The following is a 14,174-nucleotide window of genomic DNA, read 5'->3' as shown; positions in this document are numbered from 1 at the left end:
ACCGAGAAAAAGAATGGCGAAGCTGCCACGGTGGCTAAGTGGCTGTGGCGTTGTCCTGCTGACCACAAGTACACGGGTTCGATTCCGGGCCGCGGCAGTTTCTGATGGAGGCGAACAGCAAAAACACCTGTTTGTTCGAGATTTCGGCGCACGTTAAAGATGCCCATGTCGTCAAAATTAATCCGGAGTCCTCCACTACACCGTGCCTCCTCGCCTGTGTAGTGTCGGCATGTTAAACCAGGCAATCAATCAGTCGAGGCGAAAGGCGAGGGAAATTCTCGTTCATGCCGACAATAACATAAAAAAAAATAGTTGCCACAAGACCTACCCAAACATCTCCTATCCAGAGGGACGTTAGCGACAGGCCATCCTTCCTCCTGTAGGATACAGGCACGAAGCTCACCCTGTGCAGGGCAGCGACAGGTGTCAGATGCGGTGAACATTGTACATGCCGCCAAGTCTACGCGAACACAGAAATACTGCAATGCAGAGCCAGTCATTGCGTGCGGTATTTGGGTCTTTGTAACGATTACTCTCCACAGCACGTGTCTAAGCGTACGCTGTGTCAAACCCTCTCTATAGCTACTGCCATCGTGGTCGCTTTTGTTGTTGCTGTTGGTATTTGTATTTATTAAAGTTAACTACAATCCGTGAGTTGACCTTGGTCATCGTTAGAGTAGTAGATTGGGGGGAGGAGTTAGAGGAAGAGGGGTGAGTGTCTCAATTTAGTGTCCTCCTGCACGCTGGCTTCACAAATGTAGTAGAGAAGGCAGTCGAAACCGTCTTAGTTTTGCTCTGTGGCCTGGCCTGATGAAGCGTTAGAGCATGAGTCTAGGTTCGCTAGTCCTGCAAGGCAGGTCAGTTGCCTAGAAAATGGTTGAGGTCAGCGGCTTGTTGGCTGTCAAGTGATTCACATAGTCTGCAGACGCTATCGCCAAGGGGTAGTTGAAAGCGAGCCTAGATGTGCGGCGTGGCGGCACTGTTCATTCGAATACATCAGACTGTGATGCCAGCCGATTATAACTAGGTGGAATAGGGTCTGCTTTTCCTGTAGCCTAAGGCGTAGTGGGCCCATCACTTGGCACGAGCTTTGACAATACCTTCCTCGCTGTCACATTCAAAGGTCGTGTTCTTCCCCTTGCAGTTGGTCGTGCAAAGCCTCCAAAGTTTGAGGTTTCGATGCTTGGTCGCGACAAAGCCTATGCAATTATCCGGTGTGGAAAAAATCTCCCCTGCTGTCTTGCGTGCCTACTAAATTTTCGTTATCCCCATATGGCTAGGGAGAATGCTTTTTTAATGTCAATGGCTACTACTGGACGGACATCACGTGACAAGGTGTTAGCTGTGTGATCGAGGTGTTCAGGATGCAAGGCTCCAAGGCAGTACGTGTGTGCCTCAAAAAGGGAGGAGCTCACAATCAACCGAGTTTAGGCGAGGGTAGCAGCAAGCTTCATTAAAATTGAGAAATCATTTAGGAAGGTGCAGGCCTACCGTAGTCTAGACATCAAAGATAGCTGAGCTGTAAATTTCCTGACATACGTCGTTGTTTTACAGTTTATTTTTGCATTCCTAGGTTTAAGCTTGATGCTATATTTAAGAACTCGCGTTAGCTTTGGCGTGAGAATGCGTAGTTAAGCCAAACAAATTAACAAGTCTCGGAGCTAAAAAATATCACGGATTCGCAATGCAGTGTTGTCTTCTGTATCAAACCAGGCAGTAAAAGCAATTGTTACCCACCGCCACTTATTCGCCCAAATTCTTCCACCGGCCAGGTTGGCATCGTGGGACGAACCGGAGCTGGAAAGTCATCTCTCGTTTTGGCCCTGCTGAGAGTACTAAAGAGCACCGGGGGACACATCTTCATCGATGGCGTAGACATTGCCTCCGTTCCACTGCCTGTGCTTCGAACAGCAATCACCGTCATCCCGCAGGTATTTCCACCCATTCAAGTACTTTTAAAGACGGACTTTAGCTGGCTAGCCAAAGCTGAAGTTTCGGTCTGTGTGCCTGCCTGTTCCATGATTCCCCCAAAAGGACAAAAAATCATGCGCCCCTCCATCTAACGACGGCTATGATTGCATGCGAAGTTTTCTCGTTATACATTCTTTAATTGACAATAGCACACTGCGAGAACGTGCTACTCTGGAGGCACCCACCGCTTTTTAGAATACCCACTGTAACACCGGGGTGTGCACTTCGCAGGCCTAGCTAACTATTGAGATTGCTTTGGACGGCACGCATCAGTACCTGCAGCTTGGCGTTCGCTTCGACTACGCCAAAATGGAACATACACGCCGGCTTCATAATGTAAAGCAGTCATGTTTGATACCGGCCGTGAGAAGCGTTTTTTTTTTCACTTCCCCCACACTCATTCATCAATGTGATCGTCATCATAAAAGAAAGTTCGCTTTCCAGAAGGGCGTATTGGCTCTACAACACATGAAGGGTACAAACTACGGCCCAGAAAAACCCGCAAAAAAGAAATTCGGCAAACGGGGTGCTGCATCAACCCCCTTTATTGTTCATGTGCGCCTTGTTTTCTGAGATTTGGGGGCGTCTTCTTGAACCTCCCAGACCAAAATTGAAGCTTTAGAAGCACGGTTCCAGCAAAACACAAAATCCACCCATACAGCCTCCATGACAAATGACTCGGTTGTGTTCAGAGAAATGACAGGGAAGTGGGTTAATGTGATCAGCTGGAAGGCGATACCGTCCCCGGAAGCAGGATCCGATTCACTAGTGCGAACAATTGCATGCACGAAGACGGCGGTGATGCGGTATCGCAATGCAAATAGGCATGTAATTCGCGTGATTTGTTCTTTTGATGAAAGTTATCCTGCTATTTGTCCCAGCCACCAGGCAGAATATCACTTATGGAGGGTTGTCCACTAGACAGCATGCTGAAATACTTTCAGAATTGCAATGTAGTGTCAAATGTACCCAATCAACAACAACTGGGAAACCGGTGCTTGCGTGAAAGCCACCTGAAGGCTGGACACTTTTGATGTGACTAGCATCAATGCAAGCAGACGCACAGCCAGCTTGTCTTCCAGGGTCCTGACAATGAGGGAACAGGCTTCTACCCCTCACGGCAATATTAAGGAACTTTTTATTGTTATGCTCACGCAAAATCATTTGTCCTGTTAAGTACACCTAGTGATGTTGCGTCGAAAATGGAAACATTTTGTGCCCCTGTGACGCACAGAAGATTTCCTTTGTGCACAGTTTTTGGCGCCGGGAGCACATAGAACTTGAGTCCCATTAGAATAAATGAGAAGGAGTTGACCGAAAATAATCACATTGTGACAACACGAGATGGCGCCACGGCACTAACGCACTGATTTTCTAAAAACAACCATTTTCTACATATTCTACTGCACTAAGAATTCTCATGTCACCAATACGCAAAATTCTGGTAAATAGCTGCTACCATTTAGCAGCGGCGCATATCCCTCTTCAGAGTAATAGACTAGTTAAATGTATGAATAGATGAACCTGCCCTAAACGCCCACCATAATGTCAATATGGTCATCATCATCATCATCAGCCTATCTACGCCCACTGCAGGGAAAAGGCATCTCCCATTATTCTCCAATTAGATCCGTCCTGTGCCAACTGTGACCAATTTATCCCCGAAAACTCCTTGATCTCATCTGCCCATTTAACTTTCTGCCGCCCCTGCAACGCTTGCCTTCTCTAGGGATTCACTCTGTTACCCTTAATGACCAGCGGTTATCTTGCCTTCGCATTACATGCCCTGCCCACGTCCATTTCTCCTTCTTAATCTCTACTAATATTTCCTTAACACGTGTTTGTTCCCTGACCCACTCCGCTCTCTCCTTGTCCCTTAATGTAACACCTATCATTTTACGCTCCATTGCCCGCTGAGTCGTTCTCTATTTAGGTTGAACCGTCTTAGTGAGCCTCCAAGTTTCTGCCTCGTAGGTGAGTACCGGTAAGATGCAGCTGTCATACACCTATCATTTTACGCTCCATTGCCCGCTGAGTCGTTCTCCATTTAGGTTGAACCGTCTTAGTGAGCCTCCAAGTTTCTGCCTCGTAGGTGAGTACCGGTAAGATGCAGCTGTCATACACTTGCTTCTTCAGCGACAATGGTAGGCTGCTATTCATTAAACGAGAATGCCTGCCATATGCACCCCACCCCATTCTGATCCTTCTAATTATCTCTGCCTCGTGGTTGGGATGTGGGGTCACAACTTGGCCTAAGTAGATATATTCGCTTACCACTTCCACTGCGTCGCCACCTATCTCAAACCGCTGTGCTGTCCCGAGGTTATTGATCATTACTTTAGTTTTCTGCATATTAATTTTCAGGCCCACGGTTGTATTCTGTCCGTCCAGTGCGGAAAGCATGCTTTGCAATTCGTCCCCCGAGTTACTTAGCAAGGCAATGTCATCAGCAAATCTGAGGTTACTGAGGTATTCTCCATTAACCCTTACTCCCACGTGACCCAATCCAACGTTCTGAATACTTCGTGTAAACATGCTGTGAATAACAATGGAGAGATTGTGTCTCCTTGTCTGACACCCTTCTGCATAGGTATTTGACGGCTCTCCTTATGGAGGATGATGGTAGCTGTGGACCCATTGTAGATATCCTCTAGTATGCTTACATAATGTTCATCTACCCCCTGGTTCCGTAATGCCTCAATGACTGCTAGGGTTTCGACCGAGTCAAATGCTTTCTCATAATCTATGAAGGCTATATATAGGGGTTCAGTATACTCAGCGCATTTCTCTATCACCTGGTTGATCGTGTGAATATGGTCCATTGTTGAATAGCCTTTACGGAACCCTGCTTGTTCTTTAGGTTGACTGAAATCTAAGGTTGCAGAAATTCTGTTAGCGATTACCTTTTTTAAGTACCTTGTACACAACTGACAGTAAGCTGATCGGCCTGTACTTTTCAAGTGCTTCATGTCGCCTTTCTTATGGATTAGGATGATGTTCTCGTTCTTCCAAGATTCCGGTACCATTGCGGTCATTAGGCATTGCGTATACAGGTTTGCCAGTTTTTCAAGTACAATTTGTCCGCCATCCTTCAAGAGGTCTGCTGTTATCTGATCCTCACCAGGTGCTTTGCCCCCTTTCATTTCTTTCAAAGCCTTCCTTACTTCTTCGGTCGTTACTGGTGGGATGTCTATCTCCTCTGAGCTACTGTCTCGTTCGGCATTATCCTGGATGTCCCGGCTACTGTACAGATCCCTGTAGAACTCCTCGGCCACTGTGAATATTTTATCCCTATTTGTGATGACATTGCCTTGCTTATCTTTAAGTGCATACATCTGATTTTTCCCCACGACAACGCCTCTTCACAGCTTTCAGGCTACCTCCGTTCTTTACAGCGTATTCGACCCTCTCCATATTATACTTCCGTATGTCAGCTGTCTTAAGCTTATTGATTAACTTCGAAAGCTCCGCTAGTTCTATTATGTCAGCTGCGGTAGAGATTTCCATGGTTTGCCGTTTCCTAATTAGATCTTTCGTCTCCTGTGAAAGTTTGCCAGTATCCTGTCTAGCCATAGTGCCCCCGACTTTTACTGCACACTCCGTTATAATACGTGTGAGGTTGTCGCTGGCTTCCTGTGTCGTAAGCTCGGCTTCCTCGTTAAGAGCTGAATATCGGTTCTGCAGCGCTATCCTGAATTCTTCTACTTTACGTCTTACTTTTAGCTCATTTATCGGCTTCTTTCGTACTAGCTTGTTGCGGTCCCTCCTCAAATCTAGCCTAATTTGAGATCTTACCATACGGTGGTCACTGCACCTTACCCTTCCCAGTACTTCCACATCGTGCACGACGCCAGGGTTATCGCATAATATGAAGTCTATTTCATTTTTATGCTCCCCATTCTGGCTCCTCCAGGTCCACTTACGATTCTCCCGTTTACAGAAGAAGGTATTCATATTGCGTAGGTTATTCCCTTCTGCAAACTCAACTAGTAGGTCCCCCCTGCTATTTCTACAGCGCAGACCATAGTTCCCAAGTGCCTTGTCTCCAGCCTGATTCTTGCCTACTTTAGCATTGAATGTGGTCAATATGGTAATTGTATTTTGTTCATAAAACGTTTTAAACGGAATTGCAATATTTCCAAAGCTATAATAGTTCTCTGGGCGCACAATTTGACACATTTATCGAACGTACAATTTACGAAATCGTGTTGCCAGTCTTCAATCTGGTAGAATCAAGCACTGTGTGGATGGCTTGCAATGTGAGCATAATAACCACCCGGCAGAATTTAGTGCGGATGAGGATGTGGAACTGCGGTATTTTTTGTATTTATGTCATGGCTTGTTAGAAAACTGTTGAGGTGATAGGAAAAAGATGTATTGTTGGTTGTATATTTGCCGCAAACGAACAGGATACCAACGCAAGAACCACAAGAAAAACGTTGCTGAATAAAATTCTAACATTCAAGGATGTTTTTCCCCGAAAGGCCGAAGAGCAAGGCTGGGACTAATACCAACAAAAGCCCAACAAATCCCCAACCGCCTTTTTGCCAGTTCTCTCTGAGCATGTGCACAATAAATATGAAATATTGCACAACAAGCATTTTGTAGAGACAGAAAAGCATGCAATAGGAGCATCACAACATGAAAACAAGTGACGATGATCTTATGCACTCGTACTGTTGCACAGAAAAAAATGACGCAGTATAAAACAAAGTACAAGGTAAAAACTAGTGTGGGTTCAATAAAAATGTATACAACATGTACAGCACTAGGCTATAACAGGCAGGCTATCATTACACAGTAAAGCTATCATTGCGTTATAAATATAGATACAGCTACAAACCTATCGCTATAAGTAAGTCTAAACAGCATCTACAGCTCCACCTATTGAACCAAATTTTTTTACGTAAAAGGTATTCCTTCACCATTATTTTATATTTGCGTCTAATGCAATTGATATAAACCTCGTCTCCAGGTTTGTTCAGTATGTCTGCGGTTTTTAAAAAAAGACTGCCTGCCGTAGTTTGTTCATAATTTCTGTGCCTGTGTTTTCGGGTATATGAAAGAGTAGGTGCGGCAAGTGTCGTTGTTATTTCGTGAAGATTATCTTTGTGTATGACTTGTCAAATCTTTAAATAATTATGTTGTTCAGCCTTATGTGATACTGTACTGAAGATATATCACCGCGATGGCAGGGCAACTGAAGCGAACCATTGTAAATGAGTTGATGATTTAATCAGCAGCCACGACACATGAGCCCAGTGCTACCAGCTGAACTCCCTTTCGTCGTCTTCAGAGGGTCCGGCTTGGTGGTGTGGGCCACTCTTCCTTCTTTCTTTTCTAGTCACAATACAGTAGACCCGTTCCTAAGTCGGCACAATGTTCGTAAAAAATAGCAAATATACACAGCACCCTTTTGTAACAATGATCAGCCATTTGTAATTGGTGTTATTTGTCGTTCCACAGGCTAATATTATGTAACAATGTCTAGAATAGATAGGAGTGTTGTAACGCTCTTTTTCGAGCCAGAACAATAATAAACGACTCAATCTGTAGTGAACTCAAATATTTCTTAAAATGTTATCACTTAAATTTTTATATGCCAGCGCCCACATAATTGTTCATAAAACCATGCCCTAAAAAACCTCTATTCTCTTGGTTGGTCATGCTGCCACAACATTGAATATGAATGGCTTGATCCATCTTCTATATTATTGGTCCAAAAGTAGGCTATTTTCAGGCAACGAGTTCGGCAAAATTTATCAATGCCTATTTATTCATACTTAAGTCCGACCATGATGCTGCTGGAGAAAAATGTGTTCATGTGATCTGCATACATGGCTATACGGAGTGTACATGAAAGTTTGGAATATCGTTGACATATACCAGAAAAAACACTTTTCCCGGTTTTAATTATTCAAGAATGCCTAATTCTATTTCTAATAATTCTTGAATTCTAATTCGGCCATCCTTCGGATATTAGAGACAAAGGTCTTCCTACCAGAAATTTTGGCTTTTCCAAGCGCTGATCTAATATGCATATAGAAATGTATTTTTAGCAATTTGGTTACTTCGTGCATGTGAGCGGAACTTGACGATGTGTGTATTTCAAATTTATACGTTTTACGTTCGATTTATACGCTAAATGTGTATATATGTGCCTACGGATCTAAGTTTTGCATCGAATATTGTAATTGACATTTTACCATGAATCGAACGTATACGTGCCTCACGCGCCAACTGCAGTACCATGTGTGTTCACACAAAATACTTTTTAATAAACCCGGAGAACAGCTAATGCAATGTGATTCAAATGGTTGAAATGGTGAAGATCATGCCTACTTTTTTGTTTACAACCTCCAGCTGTTCCATCTTTCTTATTTTCTTCTTTACTGTATTCACAATTTATTTGAATTTTACAAAGTACTTTTTAATATTATAACTTCATTTGTGTACTTTGTTCTTACAGCATTGTTATTGCTCTATTTTGACTAAAGCGGATGGCGATGCCGGCTAGAACCTGTTTACTCGAAAGCAAATATTTATCGCCAGCCGGCTGACCAAAGCATACGCACTATCTAGCGCGAAACATCACCGCTGTTCCAATTTTGGCAGGATCTCCAGAACTTCTTTCAATATTTAAAAAAAATACAGGCTTGGATATTGCAAGAAGCCAAGTGAAGGAATGCAAAACACCAAAGTAACTGACTAAAGTGCGAAATATGCCAGCTCACTAAAATCACCAATTCAAGGCATAGACACAGTTTCGTGCTGGAAAATGGAAACCAATCGTCTCCAATTATAGGATCACCGTTTCTAACACAACAAAATAATTAACTTTGGTATTTTTTCGTCGGAGACACACTCTGAAGATACTATGCATCAATTTTGACGGCTCCTCTCCTTTTAACAGGACCCAAGTCTAGTTCGAGGTACCCTGCGTGCCAACCTAGACCCAACCAATGTACACACGGAAGAGGAGCTCTGGAAAGTTCTCGACCAGACACATCTCTCAGAGTTTGTAGCCAGGCAGCCAATGAAGCTTCTACTCGAGACCGGAGACGGTGGCAGCAACCTCAGGTGACGTTGCTAGTAATTGAGTTTAACAATGTAATTGCGTGATCGATGTATGGGCCTTTTGGACAAATATATTTGGCGTTGACTCGCAGACTGAACGCAAAATAAGACTAGACAACGACCCAGGCCGTGCTGAAAGGGGTGTCGTCAGCCAAGCTGCCAGCAGTATTTTTTGTGACGGCGTTCAGTTCGCAACTCTGACACACTTCGTAGGAAGACGTGAAGTCGCAGCGCGGCTCGCCCCTCCTCCTGCCCAAGTCGGCCGTTTCACGCCGTGACATCACGTGCCGTCACCACTTGTAGGCGTTTTAAAATGAATTATTGGCCGTATTCGGTCATTCGGCAAACAGCGTACTACACGTAGCGAAGGATACCCATTAACGGAGCCTCGAACACCGACTGCCATCGTCAACTTACGATGAAAATATAACCAAATGCACCTTCTCTACCACCGGCCGCTCACAATGGCTGGCTATAAACTAAATAAAGCCACAGCTCAAAGCTGCACCCTAAGTAGTAAATGTCGGTAAAATTTTATAATTTTGGCATTTTTAGCGCATAAGTTGAGGTATGACCTAAGGAGCCATCTTGATGCTAAAACAACTGGAGGATTTCAATGCAATGGCAGTCTGGGAAGAAGGTAACTCCTAGTTTAAAATTTCACGCCCTGATGGCAGGTCTATTGCAGCCACTGGGGTCACCGACTAAGTTGCGGTCGAAATTTTACACATTGTTATTTATTTATTTATTTATTTATTTATTTTACCATACTGCCAATCCCATTTGGTGTTTTTGCAGGAGGGGCGATACAGAGTTTCAAGTACACAAAATTCAAAGGTGGTTTTCTTTCATACAGAAAGAGAACAGTATGAACATGCGGGACAGTTTTTCTACATGACAAGCGAAGGTTACATATTACATATTAAATCTCGAATCTCATGCATCAAACGTCACCAAGTTCATGGAAAAAACAGAGCAACAAAACATAATCAAATTCAATGCAGGATGAAACACAGACAGAATTTGGAGGCAATATTTACAGCAACGATGAAGAACGAATGTAACTAAACATTTTACTAAACCAAGCCAAACATATTAACGAAGAACTACTCAGTAATAGTGAAAATCATAATTGACCAAGAGAGAGAAGGAAAACCGTGTAGACTCTTTTTATTAAATTCTCGCTGTCGTTCTGGTTAATTTGTTTCGTGGAGGTGGTTTTCAACTAGAGTTAGGAACCATTCTATGGGTGCGCTATCCGTAATCGATGAGTGCATACAGTTCCATTCTCTTACAGCTAGTGGGAAGAAGGAATATTTAAGGCAATCAGTGCGGTAACTCTATTCTTTAAATGTTAAAGTCTCATTATGCCGCGTGGGCCTCGCTTCAATGTTAGTGAGATAATTTGAAGTATCAAGGTTTAGATTTATATTTAACATTTGATATAAGAATTTTAAACGCGCTAGCTTTGAACGATTCTGTAAGGTAAGCATACCGGCGTTCCTCAGTAGTTCTGTTGGTGAAGTATTTGTGTCGTTCTAACTGTAAATGTACCTTATTGCTTTTCGTTGTATTTGCTCTAGTTTATTTATGTGTACTTTAGCATACGGGAACCAGATAATGCTAGAGTATTCGAGTAAAGATCTCGCAAAGGCGTTGTAGGGTAATTTATTTGTTTCTGGCGGTCCTGATCGAAGGCGTCGTCTGAGGGAAAACAGCCTTCCTAGTGCAGCCGATGCGAAATGGTTTATGTGGGCATCCCATCTGAAGTGTTGTGTAAAGATCACTCCCAAGTATTTGTGCGGGTGCACCCGGATTATAGGACTAATATTTATGCTGTAAATATGTTCGTGTCTGCACTTTCTTCTTGTTGTTGATAAATGAGCGCATTTTTCTATATTGAGGGACCTTTTCTACATTAAAAGACATTCTATAGTGTACAAAAAACCACACTGGGAAGCCTTGGTGGTTGCATGAAATCGATTGGCGATTGTTCTGGATGTTGAAGCGCATGCCAACTTTGAGAATTGCTATCGGTAAAGAAAGAGCTTAATTTCGTGAGATCTAAAAATGAGAAACACAGAGGGGGTCAGAAGAAATTAGTGAAGCCTGTAATAGCATGGAGACAAAATCGAGAAACAAAAGCTAAAATTTGAGGACAAATTACCGCACCCCTAGGACAAAGATAAATTCAGCCTGGAGACATTGAATGATATGTAGCATTAAAATTTATTAGAAGAATCTATAAAAAGGACGAAAAGGTGTACAAAACAAAGAATTTATTTTTCGAAGAGGGAATATGAAACAGTTAAGGACAGGTGAGCGAATAGAATCGTTGGACACTATCAATTTGGTAAACCAAACTGTGATATTACAGATAATCTATTTGATACTGTGATAACTGAGCGACCAGCACACTTGACGATAAGGGTATTAGATTGAATGTGCAGTCACTAAAGCAAAGTTTCCAGTTTTATCTTCGTGATTTATAAAATCTTTCAAGCTATGCTCAGAGATCTCAAAAACCCATCTACGTTTTAAATGGCCCGATGGCGTAGTTTGCAAACAGCATCGTCTTCACATATGCCATTTGGGTATGAAGGCCAGATTCGTCTTACGAACCTTTAACAACACTACTTGTCTTGCTTGATGAACAGTGTGGGACAACGGCAGTTAGTGTGCCTCGCCCGAGCCCTTCTTCGAAGACCGCGAATCTTGGTGCTGGACGAGGCCACCTCGCAGATGGACGGTGACACAGATCGCCTCATACAGGCCACGCTGAGAGAGAGCTTCGCGAACTTCACCCTGCTCACCGTGGCCCACAGGCTGCACACCGTGCTAGACTACGATCGGTGAGTGTGTTGCTGCCTCTCCAGTCCAACACAGATGAGCCATAGTTGGAGCAGTGACAGAGATACAACTAGCAGTTTGGTGAATTCTGACCTGTACTGCCCAAACAATAGCCTCGTATTTTTACTTGCTCAGGATTCAGTGGTTTGTATTTCTAGCCTGAATAGGGAATATGCTTCCCAATCTGCTGCCATCACTCTGCTTTCGCAGCGACAACAGTACGTCTGCATTGCGTAGCCATTGCTTTGATAGCAAAGCTTTCATAGTACCGCCGCCGACAATGTCGTAAACAAAACGAACGGCAGGAAAGCCAACTTTGCCTAAAGGGAAGTCACACACTTATGATGACTATTATTATGATGAAACAAACAATGCTCCCCATGGTTAGAATCAAACCTATGGTCCTCTCTTAATGGTGCCGACGCCTAACAGATTGAGCTATCATCGCATTCGGCTCACTCGGAATTTTATTTGTGTTTGCTGACCACGTTGGCTTTAAAATTTGGCTGAGTTGAAGGGGTCTTTTGCTTTCCTTTTTTCGGATTTTGGATGACGACGATCGCCTAACGTCGAGGATGGGTGGGTCGGGGTGTCAGCTTTCTCGTGACAGATTCGTTTGCTGTCGTCTAAGTTTCGACTTTGACTCACAGATAATTTATACTTTTATGGTTGAAACTTTGTCTTCGGTTGCCGCGCCTTTGACTTTTCCACTTCGCTATTTGACTTTCGCATGCAAAAGATTCGACTTTCAAGCACACTCCTCGTTAGACGGAGGTGATTTTGACTTTTTAAATTGTGAATGCTGGATGTTGTAGCTATTCGTTAAAAATTAGAGGTGTGTAAAACATGGAGCCTTAGTCAGAGTAGGCAGAAATATATACATTGGAGACTTATGTGTAGGAAAGAAAACTAATGCTTGTGTAACTGTGAAATGAGAAATCTTTAAGAGGGGCCGGTAATAGTTTTCCCAATAACTCGCCCAGAAACATTCAGTCCAGTGGCTCATGTTCAAATTCTTTTGCAAGAGCAGGTATCATTGCAACGCATTCATTCATGTCAGGAGGGCAGACAGTAAGGATAGGTTTTGGAAGGAATTATATATGCTCATAGTGGGCCTACAAAGTGCTCAACTGAAAGGAAGCACCAGGTCACAGAAAGATCCGTTGCAGTACAAACGCTCGAATGCACTTACTAAAAAAGAAACAAATAACAGTTCCCTTTTCCTTGGCAAACTGGTGTAAGGCATTAAAGCCAGCGAGCACATGACGATGCGGCTTGTAATGAGCTGAGCGGAAGGAGAAAACTTTGTTCCTTCTTTCAAGAACGTCTTGGGTATGATGTTTATTGCAGATGTATTTCTTTGGTTCTATTCCAACAGAATTCTTGTAATGAGCGACGGCACGGTGGTGGAGTATGGTCCAATACCACAGCTGCTAAATGACAGAAGCTCCACCTTCTACGACATGGCTCTCAAGGCAGGAATTGTATCAGGCGCTACAAGAGCAGGCAGACACTCCTCGGAAAGTAGCACGCACTTGTAGCAACCATTAGGAAATCGAACTAAACTAATGCTATGAATCTGATGTATGCAAGCCCCGAGGTTACACAGCCTGCCACGTTCTGCCAGTTGCTACCTGCAGTAGTTTCCAAGACCCTGGGCAAGCGATTTGGTGGTAACGTTGGTGATGATGAGGGCCTCAATCCTTTTCCAGGACCAGCCCAATGTGTGCCACATTCAGAACTTCACTTTCATTGTTGATTTATCACTATGCGCCGGTCAACTCGGTGAAATAAACGACAGTGCATCTGTTGCAACCTGCCTTCTTTTCTTCAATGGAAGAAGCTGCATCACCAAGTCTTGCTCACGATAAAGTGTCCAATTTCTGAACATTTTAAACAACAAGGTCGGGCAAAACATTCGTCGCTTTTCATTCCCTTAAGGAAGAAGCCACAACGCAACGAAAATTAACCACTTTTACTCGGAAGTCTCAAGAGGTGCTGCAGATATACGCTCCGCGTTTTTCTGTTGAAGGTAGTGTATTTTCCGTTGCCAGAAACATTAGTTGGGTGTGCGTTAGCTCTGCAGTACCCGCCATGGCATATAGAATCATTTAGCAGCAGCATCGAATATGCGCGAGTGCTACATGTTCCTCCGCGCAAGAATTCGCCCTTAGGTAGATTCGGCGTTGCTATTGTTTTTTACTCCTCCCAATGAGGTAAGTATTCTGTAAAAGTGCGACCTCCTGAACGCATTGTTGTCGCCGTTAGTGAGAATC

At 43.5% G+C, this 14,174-nt stretch overlaps 1 protein-coding gene across 2 annotated transcripts in view; it reads left to right on the top strand.

The window, feature by feature from the left end:
* LOC144158390 (ATP-binding cassette sub-family C member 2-like) overlaps positions 1–13,691 on the top strand; it is a 147,633-nt gene extending 133,942 nt beyond the window's left edge. For both annotated transcript variants that reach the window (XM_077689261.1, XM_077689260.1), the window contains 4 exons: positions 1,773–1,931; positions 8,885–9,051; positions 11,706–11,900; positions 13,277–13,691. In XM_077689261.1, coding sequence (XP_077545387.1) covers positions 1,773–1,931; positions 8,885–9,051; positions 11,706–11,900; positions 13,277–13,439 — 684 coding nt within the window. In that variant the 3' untranslated portion in view covers positions 13,440–13,691. The remainder of the gene's footprint in view (positions 1–1,772; positions 1,932–8,884; positions 9,052–11,705; positions 11,901–13,276) is intronic.
* The last annotated feature ends 483 nt before the right edge of the window (positions 13,692–14,174 follow it).

This window comes from Haemaphysalis longicornis, unplaced genomic scaffold (genome assembly GCF_048455015.1).
Source record: "Haemaphysalis longicornis isolate Haplotype H1 unplaced genomic scaffold, Haemaphysalis longicornis Haplotype H1 scaffold_10, whole genome shotgun sequence".
Classification (NCBI taxonomy): Eukaryota; Metazoa; Arthropoda; class Arachnida; order Ixodida; family Ixodidae; genus Haemaphysalis; species Haemaphysalis longicornis.
Note: the sequence above shows the minus strand (reverse complement) of the source record. Positions and strands in the feature narration are given on the sequence as shown.